The sequence below is a fragment of the Leptopilina heterotoma genome, unplaced genomic scaffold (genome assembly GCF_015476425.1).
Source record: "Leptopilina heterotoma isolate Lh14 unplaced genomic scaffold, ASM1547642v1 Lhet_54, whole genome shotgun sequence".
Lineage (NCBI taxonomy): Eukaryota > Metazoa > Arthropoda > Insecta > Hymenoptera > Figitidae > Leptopilina > Leptopilina heterotoma.
Window position 1 is genome coordinate 3,120,712 of NW_025111118.1, and position 18,491 is coordinate 3,139,202.

The window sequence follows — 18,491 nt, forward strand, 5'->3', positions numbered from 1 at the left end:
TTTATCTATAGTTATACTTTTTACACTATAAAAATCGAAATAAATTGCATTTTATATAAAAAATGTGGTATTTTGATGTAATATTTGGAAGAAAAGTCGATAAAGTCGCAATTTTTGAAAATAAGTCGAAAAAAGTCGCATTTTTGGAAAATAGTTGAAAAAAGTCGACAAAATCATAATATCCGAGGCCTGTAATAATAAAGAAGAATTATTTTTACCTTTTTTTCATTTTTTTACTCCTATTTCGTATTTCCTTTTAAATTATATTATATTAAACAGTATTGAAAATAATTTCAAACAATTTTTTATATTTTTACAATAAATTAAACAATTTACGATGTAAAAAATGTAAGAAAAGAGAGAAAAGACTTGTTTTATACTGAAATCATAATTAAAATTAAACTTTTATCGAGTCTGATACCAAACCAATGAATCATTTATACTCAAAATGATAAATTTTGTTCTTTGTAGTTACAATGATTGATGAATTTTTTTTCTACGTACACATAAACAAAAAATTAATGGTTCTTTAATTAGGATTTGATATTAATATTCTTATTACTCTTCTAGGGATTATTTCTCTATAAAATCTCAAGTATTGAATTGAACAATAACATCATTTATAGAGCGAATCGAGCATCAGAGCACAGAAGGGCATAAAAACGAATCATAGGTTCTTTACGTTCTTTAGAATCGAGTTGCTAACATATCTGCAGAGTGAATCCATGAAACCGGTTGGAAGTTGGAACTCTTTAGTTTCTTATTGGTCTTCGAATAGTTAAAAGACAGATTATTTTTTTTTCCTCAGAGAAAAATTCTGTAAAATATTCCCTAAACGATACAAATGATATTTTAATTTTAAATACAAAAATTTTCCTCTCAATAAAAAAATATACATGAGTATAAAAGTGAAAGAAAACTAAGAGTCCTTATTATGCAAATAATTTACATTTCCTAACCTGTTTAAATATTGCAAATTAAATTCAAACCAAAGACAAGTATTTTCCATTTATTCATCATGACAGGAAAATTAGAATATCTAATTACAATCGGCATTTATTCAAAAGGGGAGAAATATTAAGAGGAGAATCTCGAAAAATAATTGATCAATAAATACAGAGCTGAGGTCGGAAATGGAGCAAAAGTAGGGTATTCGGGTGCAATAACGTTTCGTTCGAATAGAGCATCTGATGTCATTCACCTACATTTTTCTGGACTTCCAACGCGTCCACGTGGCCCTCGTTTATCCTCACACAAATGATGAAGAATTGCAATGTGCTGGACCAACAGCTTCACAAGCTCCCTTTACATTTTTAAAGGGATTCAATAACCTCCGTTGAGGTTAGGAACCATGATTTTCTTTCACTTCTTATATATATTGCACTTGCGATATAGATTGACCAGCTGAGTTCGAAATTTACCACGAAAGCGTCCTTATAATCATAAAAATATTTGAGAAATTTCAAAAAATAGATCACTATTTCACTTTTCTTTTCTAACTTTCTCAAGGCACGGGGTATCCGTCGATGAACTCGCGTACTTTCCACATATGTTTGAAAATTTACATTGTTGATCCTTTTACAAAAGAACAAGTTCAAACCGTCAAACTCCACGAACTTTTTTTTTAACACTTTGTTTATTGGTTCGCGTCAAATCGCGGACTGTCGCGTCTAACGTTTTCTTGACTTCGCGGAGTGTCGCGGAGACTGAATTCAAAAGACTGAAGTTGGCTGCAAATGAGACTTCAGAGTACCAACTTAAAATTCTCCCCTACATCTCTTTCTTCTGGGAAATTTTTCGGGTACTTATAAGTTATAATCCTTCAGGATTCTTAGTACTTTAAGAAACAATAATTAAAATTTGCTAAAACAATCGAAGTGTCGTCTTCTTTTCTATTGTTATCTATTTAATTAAAATGAATTAAATGTTCTTATTTAGTGTTGGTTAGACTGTCAAACATGGCGGACGTTGTCTACCAACTGGACCAACTGTCAAAGTTTGTAGTTTCGAACTAACCTCAAACTTATTAATTCCAGAAGAATCGTAAAGAGAAAAGTGCCAAGTCTACTTGAAAATAGGAAAAATATATTTAGTCAACACGCAACGAGGTGAATTATATCATTTTTTAATTAATTACAAAAAAGAATTCTAGGGTTTTTGTTATATTACAGGTCAGATGATAATCTGACAAGTGCAGAGTGCCAACCTGTCACAATTGTTTATTTTGAAAATATTATTTTTAATTAAAAGGTAATTTGTAAATAAAATATTGTAATTATTCTCGAAATGAAATACTTGGTGAAATCCAAATCAAATTTTTTGGTGGAAAATATTATGAAACTTTAAATGTCATTGACAGCTGGAAGGAAGGTGCGCGCGTTGGTGAAGATCGGCGGGGCAAGGGGGTGATGCTCTAGGGATTGTGATTGACGTAGCCAGCGACGAAGAGCATCAAAAAGCAGAAGGAGGGTCTTCCGTTCCGGCATAATAGTTTCTTGTGCAGTGTACAATCTAAGCTTCTCGATAAATTTTCACTTTATTCAGAGCAATTCAATAATTAAAAGAGTTTTGTTCATCGAATTCTTTCAAAGAAATCGTGACTCCGCAATTATTTAATCATCATGAATGAGGAATACGACGCTATTGTTCTCGGCACCGGTCTCAAGGAATGCATCCTCTCGGGAATGCTGTCTGTCAGCGGAAAAAAGGTGCTACACGTCGACCGCAACAAGTATTACGGTGGCGAATCTGCTTCCATCACGCCCCTTGAAGATCTCTTCAGGTAAGATCCATTACATCTATTCACCACCGCGTGTTTTCAAGGACAACGTGTGTCTGTCTGTCTGTGTATATTTCCCAAAAACTATTACATTTTATTGATTCGAGAAAAACTGGTTTGGTTTATTCTCATGAGCCATTATTGTAACGTAAATTGATTTTTTTAGAATAAAAAAAGATGGAAAACAAATCATTTCTTCATTGATTTTATAAGACTTTTTTTTAAACTAAAAAAACAGGAATTTTTCTTAACAATTCGGAGGAGGGGTCCGCCCTATACGATCGAACGTGGCAAATTCTCATTTCCGAATTAGATTAGAATTAAAAAAAAGCCCCCGTTATTTGACAATATTTTCGCAAGGTTATTATTTTGCATGGAAATTTCTCCCTCATGCCATGCGTAATCGAATTTCCAGCTTGGTTTGTGATCTGCGCGATGTATTTACTCGATACTTAGGATCCCTTGCGACCCAGAAATTACATTATTTATACTTTCTATGAACTGTAGTGGCGCACGCGACTAAAGCAGCTGTCACTTTTGTGTCCGTTTTTCTTTTTTACTAATCATCCATTTAATGAGATGCTACAATTTTTCCTGATTGCTCTATACTTAATAGTTTTTCCTGATTTTCCTACATAATACTTTTAATCGTTTTCATCAGGAAAAAACCATTTCTAAATAATTTTAATCGCTTACGAGCAAACTATCATACGAACTAGAATTAATTATTAAATTCAATTATTCAAATTTCTCGTAATGAAAATCTTCGAAAACTGAATTTTTTTCAATTTCAATTTAATTCGTATAAATATATATATGTCAAATGTAAACTTGCAATCAATGCTCTGCTCTAATACACTCTCAAAAAGACACAAACACCTTGAAAAATAATCGATTTTCATCGTCGGAAACAGGGAAAAGCAAACAATTTTATCTATAGAGAGACAGTTTCTTCATGTTTTCCTATTCAATTGCATCAAAGCAGAAACTTCATTTGTCTTTTCCAGAAATATCAATTTAAAAGTCTTGAAATGACAGAAAAAGCAGAAACACTCTAATTAAAATTTTAATCCCTGAAAAATAGTTTTTAATTTCAAAGTAAATTGACTCTCCATTTGATTACTTAAATCCTGTGAATGTAAATTTAGCAAATAAGTAAATGATGAAAATAATAGAGAATAGTTAATTTTTTCCAAAGATAATTTTTTCTATAATTAATTTTTTCTATAGTTAATTTTTTCCATAGTTAATTTTTCTAAAGTTAATTTTTTCCATAGTTAAATTTCAATTAATTCTATTTTTAATGTACGTTTCTCTTTCTATTTTTGCAGTAAATTTAATACACCGCCGCCAGATGAGAGCTGTGGACGAGGTCGCGATTGGAATGTGGATTTAATTCCAAAATTTTTAATGGCAAATGGAATTCTCGTGAAACTTTTGATTCACACTGGCGTGACACGTTATCTCGAGTTCAAGTGCATTGAAGGCTCTTATGTTTATAAATCGGGAAAAATTGCCAAAGTGCCAATCGATCAAGCTGAGGCCTTGAATAGTGACTTGATGGGAATATTCGAAAAGAGGCGCTTTAAAAATTTTCTAACATGGGTTCAGAATATGCAGGAGGATGATCCTAAAACTTGGGATGGCTTTGATCCATTCAGCAATAGCATGAGCGCACTTTATAATAAATTTAATCTTGATAAAAATACCCAAGATTTTACCGGGCATGCTCTTGCACTCTATAGGTAAATAAAAAACGAGGAATAAATTTTTATCATTTTTATTTACACGGAGAAAAATATTAAGTAACTTTTCTTTTATATAGTAAAACATTTCGGGTAACTTTTACTATACTTTCGGAGTAAATTTTGCTACGTTCGAAGTAAATTCTACTAATTTTTTTTACAAATATGTTCTTTGAACGTAGTAAATTTTACTTTTACTACGTTCTACTTTTACTACTTACGTAATTTTTAACGTTGTAAATTTTTCTACGTTCAAAGAACATATTTGTAAAAAAATTAGTAAAATTTACTTCGAACTTAGCAAAATTTACCAGAAATGTTTTACTATGAAAGTAGTAAAAGTTACTTTATATTTTTCTCCATGTAGTTGTTTTAATTAAAATTTTTTTCTGCTTTCTGTATTTAATTTTCTTAATTTATATTTTATTTTCTGTTTTTTGTCCTATTTAATAGTCTTAACTTTTAATTTTTTTTTATTTTCTCTATTAAATTATCAAAATTTGTTTTCTGTTTTCTAAATTAAATTGTCTTTATTTTTATTTTTTTCTGTATTAAATCTTCTGTATTTAATTTTTTTTATTTTCTTTACCGTCAACTGGGGCTATTTTGTGCATCCGGGGGCTATTTTGTGCACGCGAGTTTTTTAATGAAAAAAATTATTAAAATGAATTATTTTAATCTGCTATTTTGTAAAATGAAAGTTTGATTACATGACAATAGAGAGCACTAAATGTTATTATTTAATTCTTTGGCAATTAAGAGAAAAAAATTCCTAAAAACGGAAAATTTGTTTAAAAAATTTTGAAAGTTCGGAAATATTATACCAGATCTTCTAGAGTTTTAATGTGTCTCATAAACTGTGTTAGATATTTGTTTTCAATTGTGTTGTGATGATACATACGTAATGCGCTAACTTTTTATTCATTATTTTAAGAGAAAAGTGGAAAAAACTAAAAAACCAGGATTCCATGGGGCTATTTTGTGCACTTAAAAAAATCAAATATTTTTCATAAATATTTTATTTAGTAAGTAAAGAAGATTCTGTTTATCATTTTTATACATTTTTGTCTTACTTTTCTGTCAAAAAACTGTAAATACGTTAATTAAAATCATTAAAACGATTAAAAGCTCTACCGGTGCACAACGTAACCTCAAAAAATGAACTTTAATTAATATTTATAAGTTTTTCAAATTAGTTTTAAAACTATTTTCTCGTTTCTCTTAAAATAACTTGAAAATCATATTAGATATTAAATTGTTATCTATTTAACCTTAAAAATATTTATTTCAAGTTTTTTAAAAATATCATTCAAAACCATTAAAAAAGCTCCTATTGAAATGATGTTTTAAAGTTATTTATAAGTGTTTAAACGATCATTTTATAATTATATTAGTATATTATTATAAAATATATATTAAAAAAGAAAAAAAATTTATTTACTATCTGCGTAATATACAATTTAAAGAAAGATTGTTAATTTTTAGTAAGTTCAGATTTTAGCAAAATTTTAGTGCTTTATTTTACATTTTTTGTATAATATATCTACAAAAAAAATTTTACTAGGTCATTCTTTTTTTAATTTACTCTCAAATATATACACAAAAGATTTCATGAAGCAGAAACGATTAAAAAAATTGTTTACGCAACATTATAGAAAAACAAAGTTCGATGCACAAAATAGCCCCATCCCGGGAGTTATTGTGTTCACGACTTTCAATGACTATAACTAAGACAAAAAAATTTTTTTCTTTGCAAAATTTATAGGAAACCTTCAGAAGGATGTCCACAACATATATCAAAAGTTGATTTTCTTTATTCTCTTAATTCTGAATTTAAATAAATCTTTGAATCAAAAAAAAGCTATTTGGTGCACAAAATAGCCCCGGTTGACGGTATTAAATTGTCAAATTTTTTTTCTGTTTTCCAAATTATTTTTTTTCTGTATTAATTTGTCTTCATTTTTAATAATTTTCTATTTTCCATATTTAATTTTCTTTATTTAATGCAACTGAAATTTATTACATCAAAACTGATGACGATTTTTCAAGTAACAATTTGGAAAATCGTCAAGTTTGACGTCGTAAACTTCAGTTCAATTTTATTAAAAAGAAATTTTTTAATTTTCTCCATTTTTATTTGTTTACACTTTTTTCTGTATTTAATTTTCTTCAGTTTTAATAATTTTCTGTTTTCTGTAGGTATTCAATTGCCTTAATTTATATTTTTTTAATTATTTCTGTATTTAATTCTCTTAATTTTTAATCATTTTCTGTTTCTGTGTTTAATTGCATTAATTATTATTTATTTTTTTACTTATTTCTAAATTTAATTTTCTTAATTTTTAATAATTCTACGTTTTCTGTATTAAATTTTCTTAGTTAAAATTATTTTTTAATTTCCCGTAGGTATTTAATTTTTAATTTTTTCTGTTTTCATTATTTAATTGTCTTAATTTTTAATAATTTTTTCTGTTTTGTATTTAATTTTTATTTTTTTATGTATTTAATTGTCTTAATTTTTATTTATTTTCGGTTTTCTGTATTTAATTAGATTAATTTTTAATAATTTTATGTTTTCTGCATTTAATTTTCTCAATTTAAAATTTTTTTTCTATTGTCCGCATTCAATTTTCTTAATTTTTATTTTTTACTTTTTTCTACATTTAATTGTCCTAATTATTATTTTTTTACTTTTTTCTACATTTAATTGTCCTAATTTTTATTTTTTTTTCCTGTTTTCTGTTTTCAATTGTCTTAATTTTTTTCTATTTTCTCTATTGAATTGCCCTAAATTAAAATTTTTTCTATATTTAATTTTCTTAATTTATAATAATTTTCTATTTTCTTAATTTAAGTTTTTTTCTATTTTCCGTATCTATTCAATTTTCTTAATTTTTATTTTTTTTTTAAACTTTTTTTCTGCATCTAATTGTTCTAATTTAAATTTTTTTCTGTTTTCTATGTTTAATTTTCTTAATTTAAATCATTTTTCGTATTTAATATTCTCAATTTTTATTTTTTTCCTTTTGTCTATATTTAATTGCGTTAATTTTATTTTTTTTCTATCTTCTGTATTTAATTGTCTCCATTTTTTTTTTGTTTTCTGTAATATTTAATCTTCTGATTTTTTAATTTTTGGCTTTTTTAATTAAAAATTGTGAATTAAAATTGAAATAATTTCAATAATTAATTGTCTCAATTTATGTTTGTTTTTTGTAATATTTAATCTTCTGATTTTTTAATTTTTGGCTTTTTTAATTAAAAATTTTGAATTAAAATTGAATTTTACTTTTCGTTTAATATATTCAATATTAAATGTTTTTTTAAAGGTAAATTTATTTCAATTTATCTTTTTTTTCAGGGACGACGATTATATTGGAAGAAGTGCAATAAATACGGTTCGTAAGATAAAACTTTACAGTGATAGTTTAGCCCGTTATGGAAAATCGCCATATCTTTATCCAATGTACGGCTTGGGGGAACTTCCTCAAGGATTTGCACGTTTAAGTGCCATTTATGGAGGAACCTACATGCTAGACAAACCGATCGATGAAATCGTCGTAGAAAATGGAAAGGTAATTATTCTTTTTTCGCTTAATTTCAGTATTCAGTGGATTTTTCAATAACAATAATTACACTTTTTTAATAAGTGTTATTAAAATGACATTTTTTTTCTTTTTTTATTTCTTGTTCTATTTTTTCTTCTCTTTTCTTTCCTTTTCATTTCTTTTCTTTCCTTTTCGTTTCTATTCTATTCTTTTCTACTCTTTTGCTTTCCTTTCTTTGAAAATGTTTTTTTAAGGTTACTATTAAACTTTTATTAATTTGTCTTTTTTATTCAGGTTATTGGCGTACGTTCCGGAGACGAAATCGCCAAGTGCAAACAAGTCTTTTGCGATCCCACCTATACGCCCGAACGCATAAAACGAAATGGCAAAGTCATAAGATGCATTTGCTTAATGGATCATCCAATTTCAAATACAGGCGACGCATTGTCCACTCAAATCATCATTCCCCAAAAGCAGGTGAGATTTTCCTCTCAAATCTACTTTTTAGATAGAAAATATTTTTAGTTCATTAAAAATTACACATTTGAAATATTTACTATTGTTTCAAATTTTTCGTTTCAATTTTTAATTTTAATTTTCAATTTTAATTTTAATTTTCAACTTTCAAGACATTAATTGAAATAAATTATTAAAGGTGGGACGTCAATCGGACATTTATGTGTCAATGGTTTCGCACACACATCAAGTTGCCGCGAAGGGTTGGTTCATTGCAATGGTTTCAACCACCGTTGAAACTGATAATCCTGAAATTGAAATTAAACCCGGTCTCGATCTTTTGGGACCAATTAAACAGAAATTCGTCTCAATTTCTGACTATTTTGTCCCAACAGACAATGGCATTGAAAGTCAAATTTTCGTCTCGGAAAGTTACGACGCAACAACACACTTTGAAACAACTTGCCTCGATGTTCTCGATATATTTAAACGCGCAACTGGCGAGGAATTTGACTTGAATAAAGTCAAACACGAACTCGGTGACGAGGATCAGTAACTATAAAAATTGCTCTATTGTGGAGAAAAGAGAAAAAATCTCTGACAAGAAAAGAAAATAATAAACATCTCGTACTATTGTGTAAAAAAATCGCTCTCTTGTGTCTTCAAGTTGTTGCGAGCGGAGCCTAAGAATTCCAAAAAAAAAAGATTCTTTTCAAGGACATCCTCACAAAAAAAGGGGGTTTAGGTGAAGATTTTTTAGGGAATATATTTTTTAAGTTTAAGAAAATAATTGTGTTGAGATGCAATTCTCATCGTCAATATATTTTTAAGTTTAGAGAAAGAGAAATGGATAGGCAATATATTCAGGAAAATGCATTTAACGAACAAAAACGGCGATGAGATGGATAAAAATATTAGAAGTGGATGGGAAAAGAGAGAAAGAGGTCAAATTACCGATAACTCAAAATCGATACTTCTTACCTAAAAAAAGTCTTACAATAAATAAAAAAAATAACATTAAGAAGAAAGTACAAGTGTTGACGCGCATCTAAGCGAAGATATTGCAAAATGTACCATATTTTAACTAACGAATGTTATACTGGTTAATAATATAAACGAATTGTCTATTATGAGTGTGACCGATACGAGAGAAAGAGAGATTAGAAAGAAAATTAATTACCTCCTAAGTGAACGATCTCGTTAAAGAAAAAAAAATCCAATAGAGACGATGAATTTTCTTTTAGCCGTCGTTTTTTAAAAACAAATTACAATCGTAACGACAGCAGGCCTTCGTTTTAGAGAATGATCTAAATTATTGTCATAACTAGCATATTTTTATTATTATTATTACTATTATTATCATAATACCTATTATCATTGTAAAGAAAAAATCTGTATACAAATTTGTATACAATACGATAAAACTTTATACGAAAATCTACACTTATAATGTTATAATAATTATTCATTATACACTATTATTATATATTACAATATCTAATAATATTGTATATATCATAATATAATGTTATAAAAAAAAATCTTATCAGAATCGAAAGGTTATAATACGGGCTGCATGTGCTATTTGGGAACTATTTAGAATTAGGGGAAAGTACGTTAAAATATATATTGTGAAAAAATTGGGCAGATAAGAACGAAGCATTTCAATTAAAAAAATTTATCAAGTATTTTTCTCTTTCGTAATATGCTTATAAATATATTTCCTTTCTTTTGCTTTTTCAAATGAATGTGTCGTGATAATTGTCGTTAATTGTTTATTAAAAAAAAAAAATCATGTTTAATGTGTCTGAAAGTTTAAAAAAAAATTTTGCCGTGCTTCCACGCCCTTTGCATTAGCTACACGTGAAACAGCATAACGTACAATCTCACAAATTATCAATGAAAAAAAATCCGTTTCGCCAAGCGAAGCATTTTCAGGATGTTGCGATTACTGTAATACAAGACCCTTACAAATAAAAACATATTGTGCTACTTTCTCTCTTATATTTAAGCATTTCGTTCATTGTCCCCCAACAGATAAGTCTCACTAACATTTCAATTATTAAAATTAATTTTTATCTATTAAATCATTCAAATTCATTATTTTTTAATTCAAAATTCCAAATAAGTTTTTTAGTTTTATCAAAGCAAAATGAAACTGAAATTAAACAAATTTGTTTTCAGTTGAAAATTATTTTAGGAAGTGAAAAGTTTTAAAATATACAAATTATTATCTCGACAACCAACAACAATGAGATCTCGATACAATACCGGCGATGAAAATACTTCTCCAGGAAGTTTATGGCTGGTGAGAATATCTCCAGTATTTGAATCGAGAACTTGTAAAGTACCATCGATGCAGGCGATTAAAATAAATTTATCCGCATTCCAAGGAGTGGTAATTATCGGATTCCCCATCAATGACGAGAATTTCAAATTTGGTTTTAAATTGCATTCGAGATAATAAAGATTTTTATTTCTACTCGCAAATAATATTGATTCTCGTTTATTCACTGTGACCAGATGAGAAAATATATTTCCATTTATAGTGTAAGTCCATAACTGGAATATTTCGAAACAGATTTTTTTTCTAATTTTTTAAATAGAGAAAAAAATATTATAAATATTAATTTTTTATTCTTTTACCTTTTGTCCAGATTGAATATTAAGGCATACAAGTTTTCCAGAGACACTGGCAAAAATAACGTTTCCAGTTTCAAGAATTGCTGGTGCTGAGAAGACAGGATCCGAGAATGAATATCGCCATTTGATATTGCCTGAAACTTGATCTAAATTGACACAAGTCCCATTCAGAGCACCAAAGAGAAGACTCTGGGTTTCATTATGTAAACGAGCTGTTCCGGAAATACTTCCCTCGACTTTCGTTCGCCATAATTCTAATCCATTCTGGGAAAAATTGTTTAAATTTATTTATTTTTTATTTTTTCAAAATGTATGAAGATGAAATTTTATTGAGAAATTTTGTTTATATTTTACCTCTAATGAGAGACAATACATGTGACGATCGTAAGATCCAATAAAAATTTTCCTTTTTTCTGAACAAGTTGCAGCGGTGCATTTGACGACGTCACCGGTTTGAAATTTCCAATAAATCTCACCGCTCTTGAGATTTAAATAATATACATTTCCATCATAACAGCCAACGACAGCTCGAAAATTATCAAAAACCAAAATCGACGCTTCAATTCTATCTGACAGTTGAATAATATAACATTCATCAGAATTGGAATCTATTTCGACAGTGATAATCATTCCTGAGTGAGAGCCAACAGTCGCGAAAACTTTTCCACTAGAAAATAAAGAATTAATAGTTAAAAATTTCAGTAAAGTAAAGTAGTAAAAAAATTATTTATAATAAATTGTTGGAAAATTTTTCAATTAATTTCTTTTTGGAATTCAATTATTTTCAAAAAAATTTTAATTAAAATTTTTAAAAACTAATTTCTTAAAAATTAGTTGTTAGTTTTAAAACTCCAATAAACTTGTTAAATAAATATTTAAATACTTATAATAATATATGTATTTTTTCAAAGGAATTCAATTTTTTTTAAATTTTAATTTCAAACCTTTTGAAATTTCATTACTTTTAAAAATTACAACTGTAATTCTTCCAAAATTTTTGACTAAAATTACTCAAAAATTTAATAATTTTTCAAATGCTTGTTAAAATATAAATTAAAGCAAAAAATAACTAAACTTCTATATTAATTAAATTTTTTTAAACATTTTCAAGTTGAATTTCAATTTCTAAAATTCTGAAATTGAATTATTTCTAAAAATTGTTACTCTTACACTCTTACTTGTTTCAAATTATAATTTTCCTAAATTTTTAAACATTTAAATGAACAAAATATTTTTTTTGCTCCAATATTTTTAAAAATTACTAGACTGAAATAAAAAATATTGTAATTGAATATTTATTTAGTTAAGAATATATTTTTTTTAATTACAAAAAATAATATTTTGTAAATAAAATTTAAATTAAAAGAATAAAAATATCGTCGTTCACTTGAACGTTCAAAACTTTAAGAACATAAATTCCATTATTTTATAGAATTTTTTACTAAAATTCAATTATTTTTTCAGTTAAATAAATTATTTTTTAATAATTTTGAGTTCTGTGAGAATTCAATTATTCAAAAAAAAGAAGAAAACTTCACTTAAAATAGTCTAAAATTCAATTGTTTTCAATTTAATTTCACGAAATTTCGATTATTAAAAAAATTTCCCAATTGAATATTAATTTTGAAAAAAGCCAAAAAAATTACTAATAAATAAATTTATAAATAAGTTTTTCAAAGAATTAAGTTGTTTTAAATTAAAATTGTTTTAATTAAAATTATTGAGAATTTAAAAAATTTCAATTTGAAATCTTTTGAAATTGCATTATTTCTAAAAATTTCAATTTGAAATCATTTGAAATTGAATTATTTCTAAAAACGTCTACTTATAATTCTTCCAATTTTACATTATTTTCTAGAATTTTTAAATTAAATTCTTTTCTAAATCAACTATTTTTTAATAATTGTGAGAAAGTTTTCTGAGAATTGAAATATTAAAAAAAGAATAAGAAAATTCAGTTAAAATACAATTGTTTTCAATTCAATTTTACAAAATTTCGATTATTTAAAATGAATTACAAAATTAAAATTAATAAAAATAAGTTAATGAATTAATAAAGTTCAATTAATTTTATAACTAAAAATTCAATTAATTAATTGGAAATATAATTGTTTCAACAATTTTTAATTAGGTAAAATTTCTCTCTAAATAAATTATTTTAAACAATTTTCAGAAACTTTTTCCAGAATTCAATTTTTGAAATACAAAAATTCAATTTTTTTAAAATTTCAACTTTAACTCTTCATGGTTTTTAATATTTTTAAGATAAAAACGTAAATTCAAGATCAGTTTAAATTTTCCAATATTTTCAAAGTTGATCAAAAACTAAAATTTTCGAAAATAAAAGAAAAAATTAAGAGTATAAATAAAGAATACCTGGAATATTGAAAAATAGTCGCAGAAGCGTCTATACATTTTTTCAAATCGTAATATTTCACAATTTCCAATTTCACATTCTCTTCGATACAAATTTCCTCCTTTGTTTTATTTTCCCCATTCGTAAAACCTCGACATTTTTGCCATAAACACTTGTCATTTAATTCCATCTCACAATTAATTAAATTTTCTCCGTATTCTTTTCTCTCTGCATTCTTTTCCTCGACAGATTTTCTTTTCGTAAAATTCTCATCACTGGTTGAAGGAAAAATTTCCACACTAGGCTCCGCACTATTTTTATCCTTATTTTTCTTCAATTCTGCCTCAATGTACGCGAGACAATTTGAATAATTATTATCGTTCAAGAGCAATGCTAGTAATTCAGGAAATTCTTGATCAAACTTTTCTGAAATGGAATTTACAATTTGTAATGCAGCCACTGAATTTCCGCCAGACTTGATGAAACCACAGTCGATGGAGCCGGCGAGTAATTTCCATAGATTGGAAAAAGTACTTTCTGCACTCAGCATTAATAATTTATCACAATTTTTATTTATACTGCAAAGTTCCTTTAGAGATTGCTGGCAAATTTTTCCATTTTTATTAAGTGGAAGATTGATGATTAAATGAATTTCGTCGGGTTGATAGAAAGCTGGAAGATTTTGCAGGTGATTCATCACATCGAATTTCAAACTATTTTCGTCTTTGGAATTTAATACTTGTTTTATGCAGACGTGTAATTTTTCCTCCTCTTCATTCCAAATGGCATAACAATTTTCTATTGATTTTAAATTTAAAATATTGGTTTCTAATTTACTGAGATCCACTTTATTGCCGAATCGTTTTATTATTTTGTTATTTCGTCCTTTGTAGAAGACTCGTCCTTTTTTGTCGATCTGAAAAAAAGGAGGAAAATTAGAGTTGTAAGAAAAGGAAGAAAAGAATCGAAAATACAAAAATTATTTAATTACCGTAACTTTATCTTCTGTATTCCGAAAGACTGGGGAAGTTGTATTTGTTTCTTCGTCTATTAAACAAATTCTTTCCCGGCTGCCTGAAAATGATTTTTAAAATTTATTTCAATTATTTTCAAAAGAAATGTTACTAATTACCAATAAACAAAAGTCCTTCTCCTTCGGTGACAATTTCACCCTCGACAGTTCTGACTTGAAAAATAGTTTCTGACAGTGGATCACCGAGAAAGCCAAGGGAAATATAATTCTCTGTTTCTTCATTAAATTCGACGATGCTCGCCCAACAGGAAACTTCCGTAATTCCATAAATATTAAACACTTTCGTTTGATTTCCCTCATCTCTAATAGTTTTCAACGAATCAATTTTTGGAAACGGTTCACCGCCAAGTAACAAAATTCTCAAATTACTCTTCTCGCCTAATATTCCATTTTTTAGATCATTTTTTCCAAATCTTGCAAATAACAAAGACGGTGTCGTTTGAAACAAAGTCAGCTTCTCACGATTCATTATTTCCAAAAATTCTCTGGGTTTATTTTGTAAATTTTTCGAAACCATAAAAAGAGTACAATTACTGCACAATCCCAAGAATATCTCCACAATACTTGGATCAAAAGTAAGAGGCGTTAATTGTCCAATTTTATCATTTTCACTGATCGCAAAACGTTTCCTTAAATCGAAAATATTATGCATTATACTCTCTGGAGGAACTTTGACAATTTTCGAAGTTCCAGTCGTCCCTGATGTTGTAATCGCGTAGGCAAAACGATTCTTATAAAAAACATTCTCCAGGTGATTTTCAGATAAATTCTCTTTTAATTTTACAAATTGAATATTCTCTCCATGACAATTCACAATTTGAATCACCTCCGTATTGGGAATTGAATTTTGCGTAAATAAATAATTAACATTCAGACAAGAACATAAATTCCGAGACGATAGCGGCGAAATGTTTATAAAACCACGACCGGTGGACAGTATTCTGAAAAAAGAAAAATAATTTAGATATTTAATAAATAAAATTTAATTCCATTAAAAATTTACTTACCCTAAGATTAGAGATGGAAGACAAAAATTCTTCAAATCTAAATCAATGGCTATAAATTGCGAACCATTGATTGTTGACAAAATGTCTTCTATTTTAATTTTTGTATTTTCTATCTCTTTGTAAGTGATATTTTTAATAAAATTCTCTTCATGAAACTCTACCGCTATTTTGTTCTTTGGGCAATTTTTCCATAATTCGTTATAAAAATCAGAATTTTCCGTCTTTTCGGAAACTTTGATTCGTTTTACATTGAAATCTGAAATTTGAAAAAAAGACTTTACTAATCAAACAGGTGATGTAAACAAAAACATTTCGTGAAAAAAACTTACCCATATTTTAAATTTTTAATTCATTTTTATTATTAAAGAACTCTTGAATTAAAACTAATCACTTGAAGAGAAATATTTATTATTTTTCACTTATTAACAAAAATGTTTTAATCGTTTTAATTTTATGAATTTCATGAAACGTTTTTAAATCTCCTCAAATTTAAGGTTAGTATTGAGCACCATCTACGAAAATTTCTATAAATTAAATTTGATAATTCTCTAAAGCAAGCTGTAAAGTAAGAAAATATTAAACGCAAATAAAGATAAAGGAGAAAGGATTGAAAAAATAGAATTAAAATAAAAACACATACCTTTACAATGTATTAGTATTATTTATTTTAATCCTCGAACTAATTTAAATTTTCATTCGACTGCTCTTTGAGTAACATCAGCATCTTAGAATTACCGCACATTCATAATTCGCCGAGCATTTTAATCGAATATGTTTACAAGACAATATTTTTAAACGTAAATTTCTTATATTTACCAAGAGTTATATTATATAATGATAAAATATTCTTAAATATTGACAATAAAAATTAAAGTCTTTAACTCAAAAGCAAATAGGTAGAGTGTACCAGAGGATATATTTTCCGTTATTTTTCATCGCTGTTTATTACAACTATTTTCCTCTACTTATATATTACTTTTTAAACACTCGATATTATAATATTAAAAATGTTTTCTTTTTTTTTTTTTTAAGTGAATCGCTAGAACGTACATTTAAGCTAATAAACATTAAACTGGTCCACTCATCCTGTTTGTTTACCATAAAAACATTTAGTTTACTTTTAAAGTAAAACGTGTAATATAGAAAGCGAAACAATGCACAAAAAGTGTGGGACGGGAATATTAAATTCCAGAAATAATTTTTTTTTTATCAAATCGACAGAAAGTTACAAAGAATTTACAAGTGTTATTCTTCTTTCTTGTTTTACAATCATTGAAAATAAATTCAAAATCTAAAGAGAAAATAAAAAAAAAGTGTTGAAATAGAATAAAAGGGGGAAAAAAAGCAAGAAACTTAAATAAATAACCTTTCTGACTGTGACAGTAGGAAAGAATTTACTTCTCCTCACACCATTCATTCTCTTTGCGAACTTGCTCTTCTTCTGAAGATGAGAAATCATTTTTAATGTTGAAAGTTTTACGAATTTCATCGGGCGTCTTGCCTTTAATCATGTTGGCAACTGTTTTGCATGTGACGTCAAGCAAACCTTTTATATCTAAATAATTTGCAGCTAAAATTAGTTCGAAAAGTGTTCCTTGATCAACCTGGACAGAAAGAAATGGGAATTAACGAGAATTTCGAATAAAAATTACTTTTATTGAATTTATTTGAATTATTTAAATCTAGAAGAAATGGAATTTTATCGAGAGCTTACTTTTAGAAAATCTGCGTCCCACGAACTAATATCATCTGTTCGTTTTTCTTTGTTCTCATCATCCTCGAGAGGAGGAGGATCGTCCTTGTGATAAGTGGCCCATTGAATGACTTTCCTTAGAATTGCAGAATTAACATTTGGCAGGGGAACAACTTCCTCTTCGTCCTCGTCCATTCCCAAATCCTCCAACATGGTTTTAATTGTAACTGAACATTTTGCGATTTCAACGTCCACTTCGAAGACCTCGCCGTCAGAGCTTTGCAATTTAATATTCGGCATCTGAAAATAAATACGTAATTAGTAGAAAGTATTCTTTATACAAAATACACGAAATAAAAATTGTTAAATTTTCAATAAAGCTTAAATTTTCTTACAATCCTAAGAATTTAAATTATCGTATTTATTTTTATTTTCTAAATATCGTCACGTGAAATTCAAATTATTGCTGGTACACTAAATTCGACAACGTGGACGACTTTATTTCAAATATTGTAGCTTCTTAAAAATTAGCAACTTCCATCTTTTTACCGATTTCAGAATATTTTTCCCCCTCAAAGGACACTAATTTAGAAGTTAATAAACAAATATATGTTGTTTCGAAGAATTCAAGGTTAAATATACATGAAACTATATAGACAATGAAGTGGATTTTGTTGTCCTAAGTATAATAAAAGAAATTGTTTCGGAAACATTTTAAGTTCTGACGCATCATCGTAAATTAAAAACACGGTTATTGTACCAAATATTTGATACCAATTTCAAAACCGCAAAAAATAATTATCTACTTCGTGGTTTGTCGAGGAAAAGCGAAAAGCGTTTCAAGAGAAATTTATTTACCTGATACATAATGTCGGAAAATGAAAAATTAACATACCTTTGGAAATTAGCTGATATTATTTGATCAAATTAAGAAATAGCTTTCCTTCCCTCGGAGATTTTGCTCACGAATTTTTATTTAAATGATCAAAGACAATTTTGAAACTATGCTAATTATAAAATGCTTTAATGCAACTTGCGTTTTCACTGCGAAAAAAACCAACAACGACAAGCACAATCCTGAATCTCCAACAGGAAGCCACAAAGAACGGAAGAAATCATTCAAAATGGTTGCCTATGACATGCGCATTTGTTTCTCGATTCGCTTTTGTTTTTCTTTCGAATTAAACCATGAAACGGTTAACAATCAGAAATTTATTCTTGAAAAATTACG

General features: G+C 27.3%; 4 protein-coding genes across 6 annotated transcripts in view; 1 reads left to right on the top strand and 3 right to left on the bottom strand.

Moving 5' to 3' along the window:
• The window catches only part of LOC122508337 (phospholipid-transporting ATPase VD), a 43,635-nt gene extending 41,933 nt beyond the window's left edge, over positions 1–1,702 (bottom strand). For 2 of the 3 annotated variants that reach the window (XM_043621617.1, XM_043621620.1), the window contains exon 1: positions 1,206–1,702. The gene's annotated coding sequence lies outside the window, so the exon portion shown is untranslated. Of the gene's footprint in view, positions 1–1,201 lie in introns of all 3 variants that reach the window. The other variant, XM_043621619.1, reaches the window with a different exon arrangement.
• A 259-nt stretch (positions 1,703–1,961) lies between these two features.
• LOC122508339 (rab GDP dissociation inhibitor beta) lies at positions 1,962–10,532 on the top strand. The gene is made up of 6 exons (XM_043621622.1): positions 1,962–2,108; positions 2,360–2,782; positions 4,111–4,524; positions 7,886–8,099; positions 8,367–8,549; positions 8,728–10,532. Exons 2-6 carry the CDS (start codon positions 2,622–2,624, stop codon positions 9,082–9,084), a joined length of 1,329 nt encoding a protein of 442 aa, XP_043477557.1. The 5' UTR covers positions 1,962–2,108; positions 2,360–2,621; the 3' UTR covers positions 9,085–10,532.
• On the bottom strand, positions 9,859–16,069 carry LOC122508338 (beta-alanine-activating enzyme). The gene is made up of 8 exons (XM_043621621.1): positions 15,897–16,069; positions 15,568–15,823; positions 14,660–15,501; positions 14,519–14,601; positions 13,548–14,443; positions 11,526–11,838; positions 11,175–11,435; positions 9,859–11,090 (listed from the first exon to the last, which is right to left on the bottom strand). The coding sequence occupies exons 1-8, from the start codon at positions 15,898–15,900 to the stop codon at positions 10,725–10,727; spliced, it is 3,021 nt and encodes a 1,006-aa protein (XP_043477556.1). The 5' UTR covers positions 15,901–16,069; the 3' UTR covers positions 9,859–10,724.
• Positions 16,070–16,208: 139 nt separating this feature from the next.
• LOC122508466 (S-phase kinase-associated protein 1) lies at positions 16,209–18,374 on the bottom strand. Its single transcript, XM_043621832.1, has 3 exons — positions 18,156–18,374; positions 17,282–17,560; positions 16,209–17,171 (listed from the first exon to the last, which is right to left on the bottom strand). Exons 2-3 carry the CDS (start codon positions 17,558–17,560, stop codon positions 16,962–16,964), a joined length of 489 nt encoding a protein of 162 aa, XP_043477767.1. The 5' UTR covers positions 18,156–18,374; the 3' UTR covers positions 16,209–16,961.
• Positions 18,375–18,491: the final 117 nt, after the last annotated feature.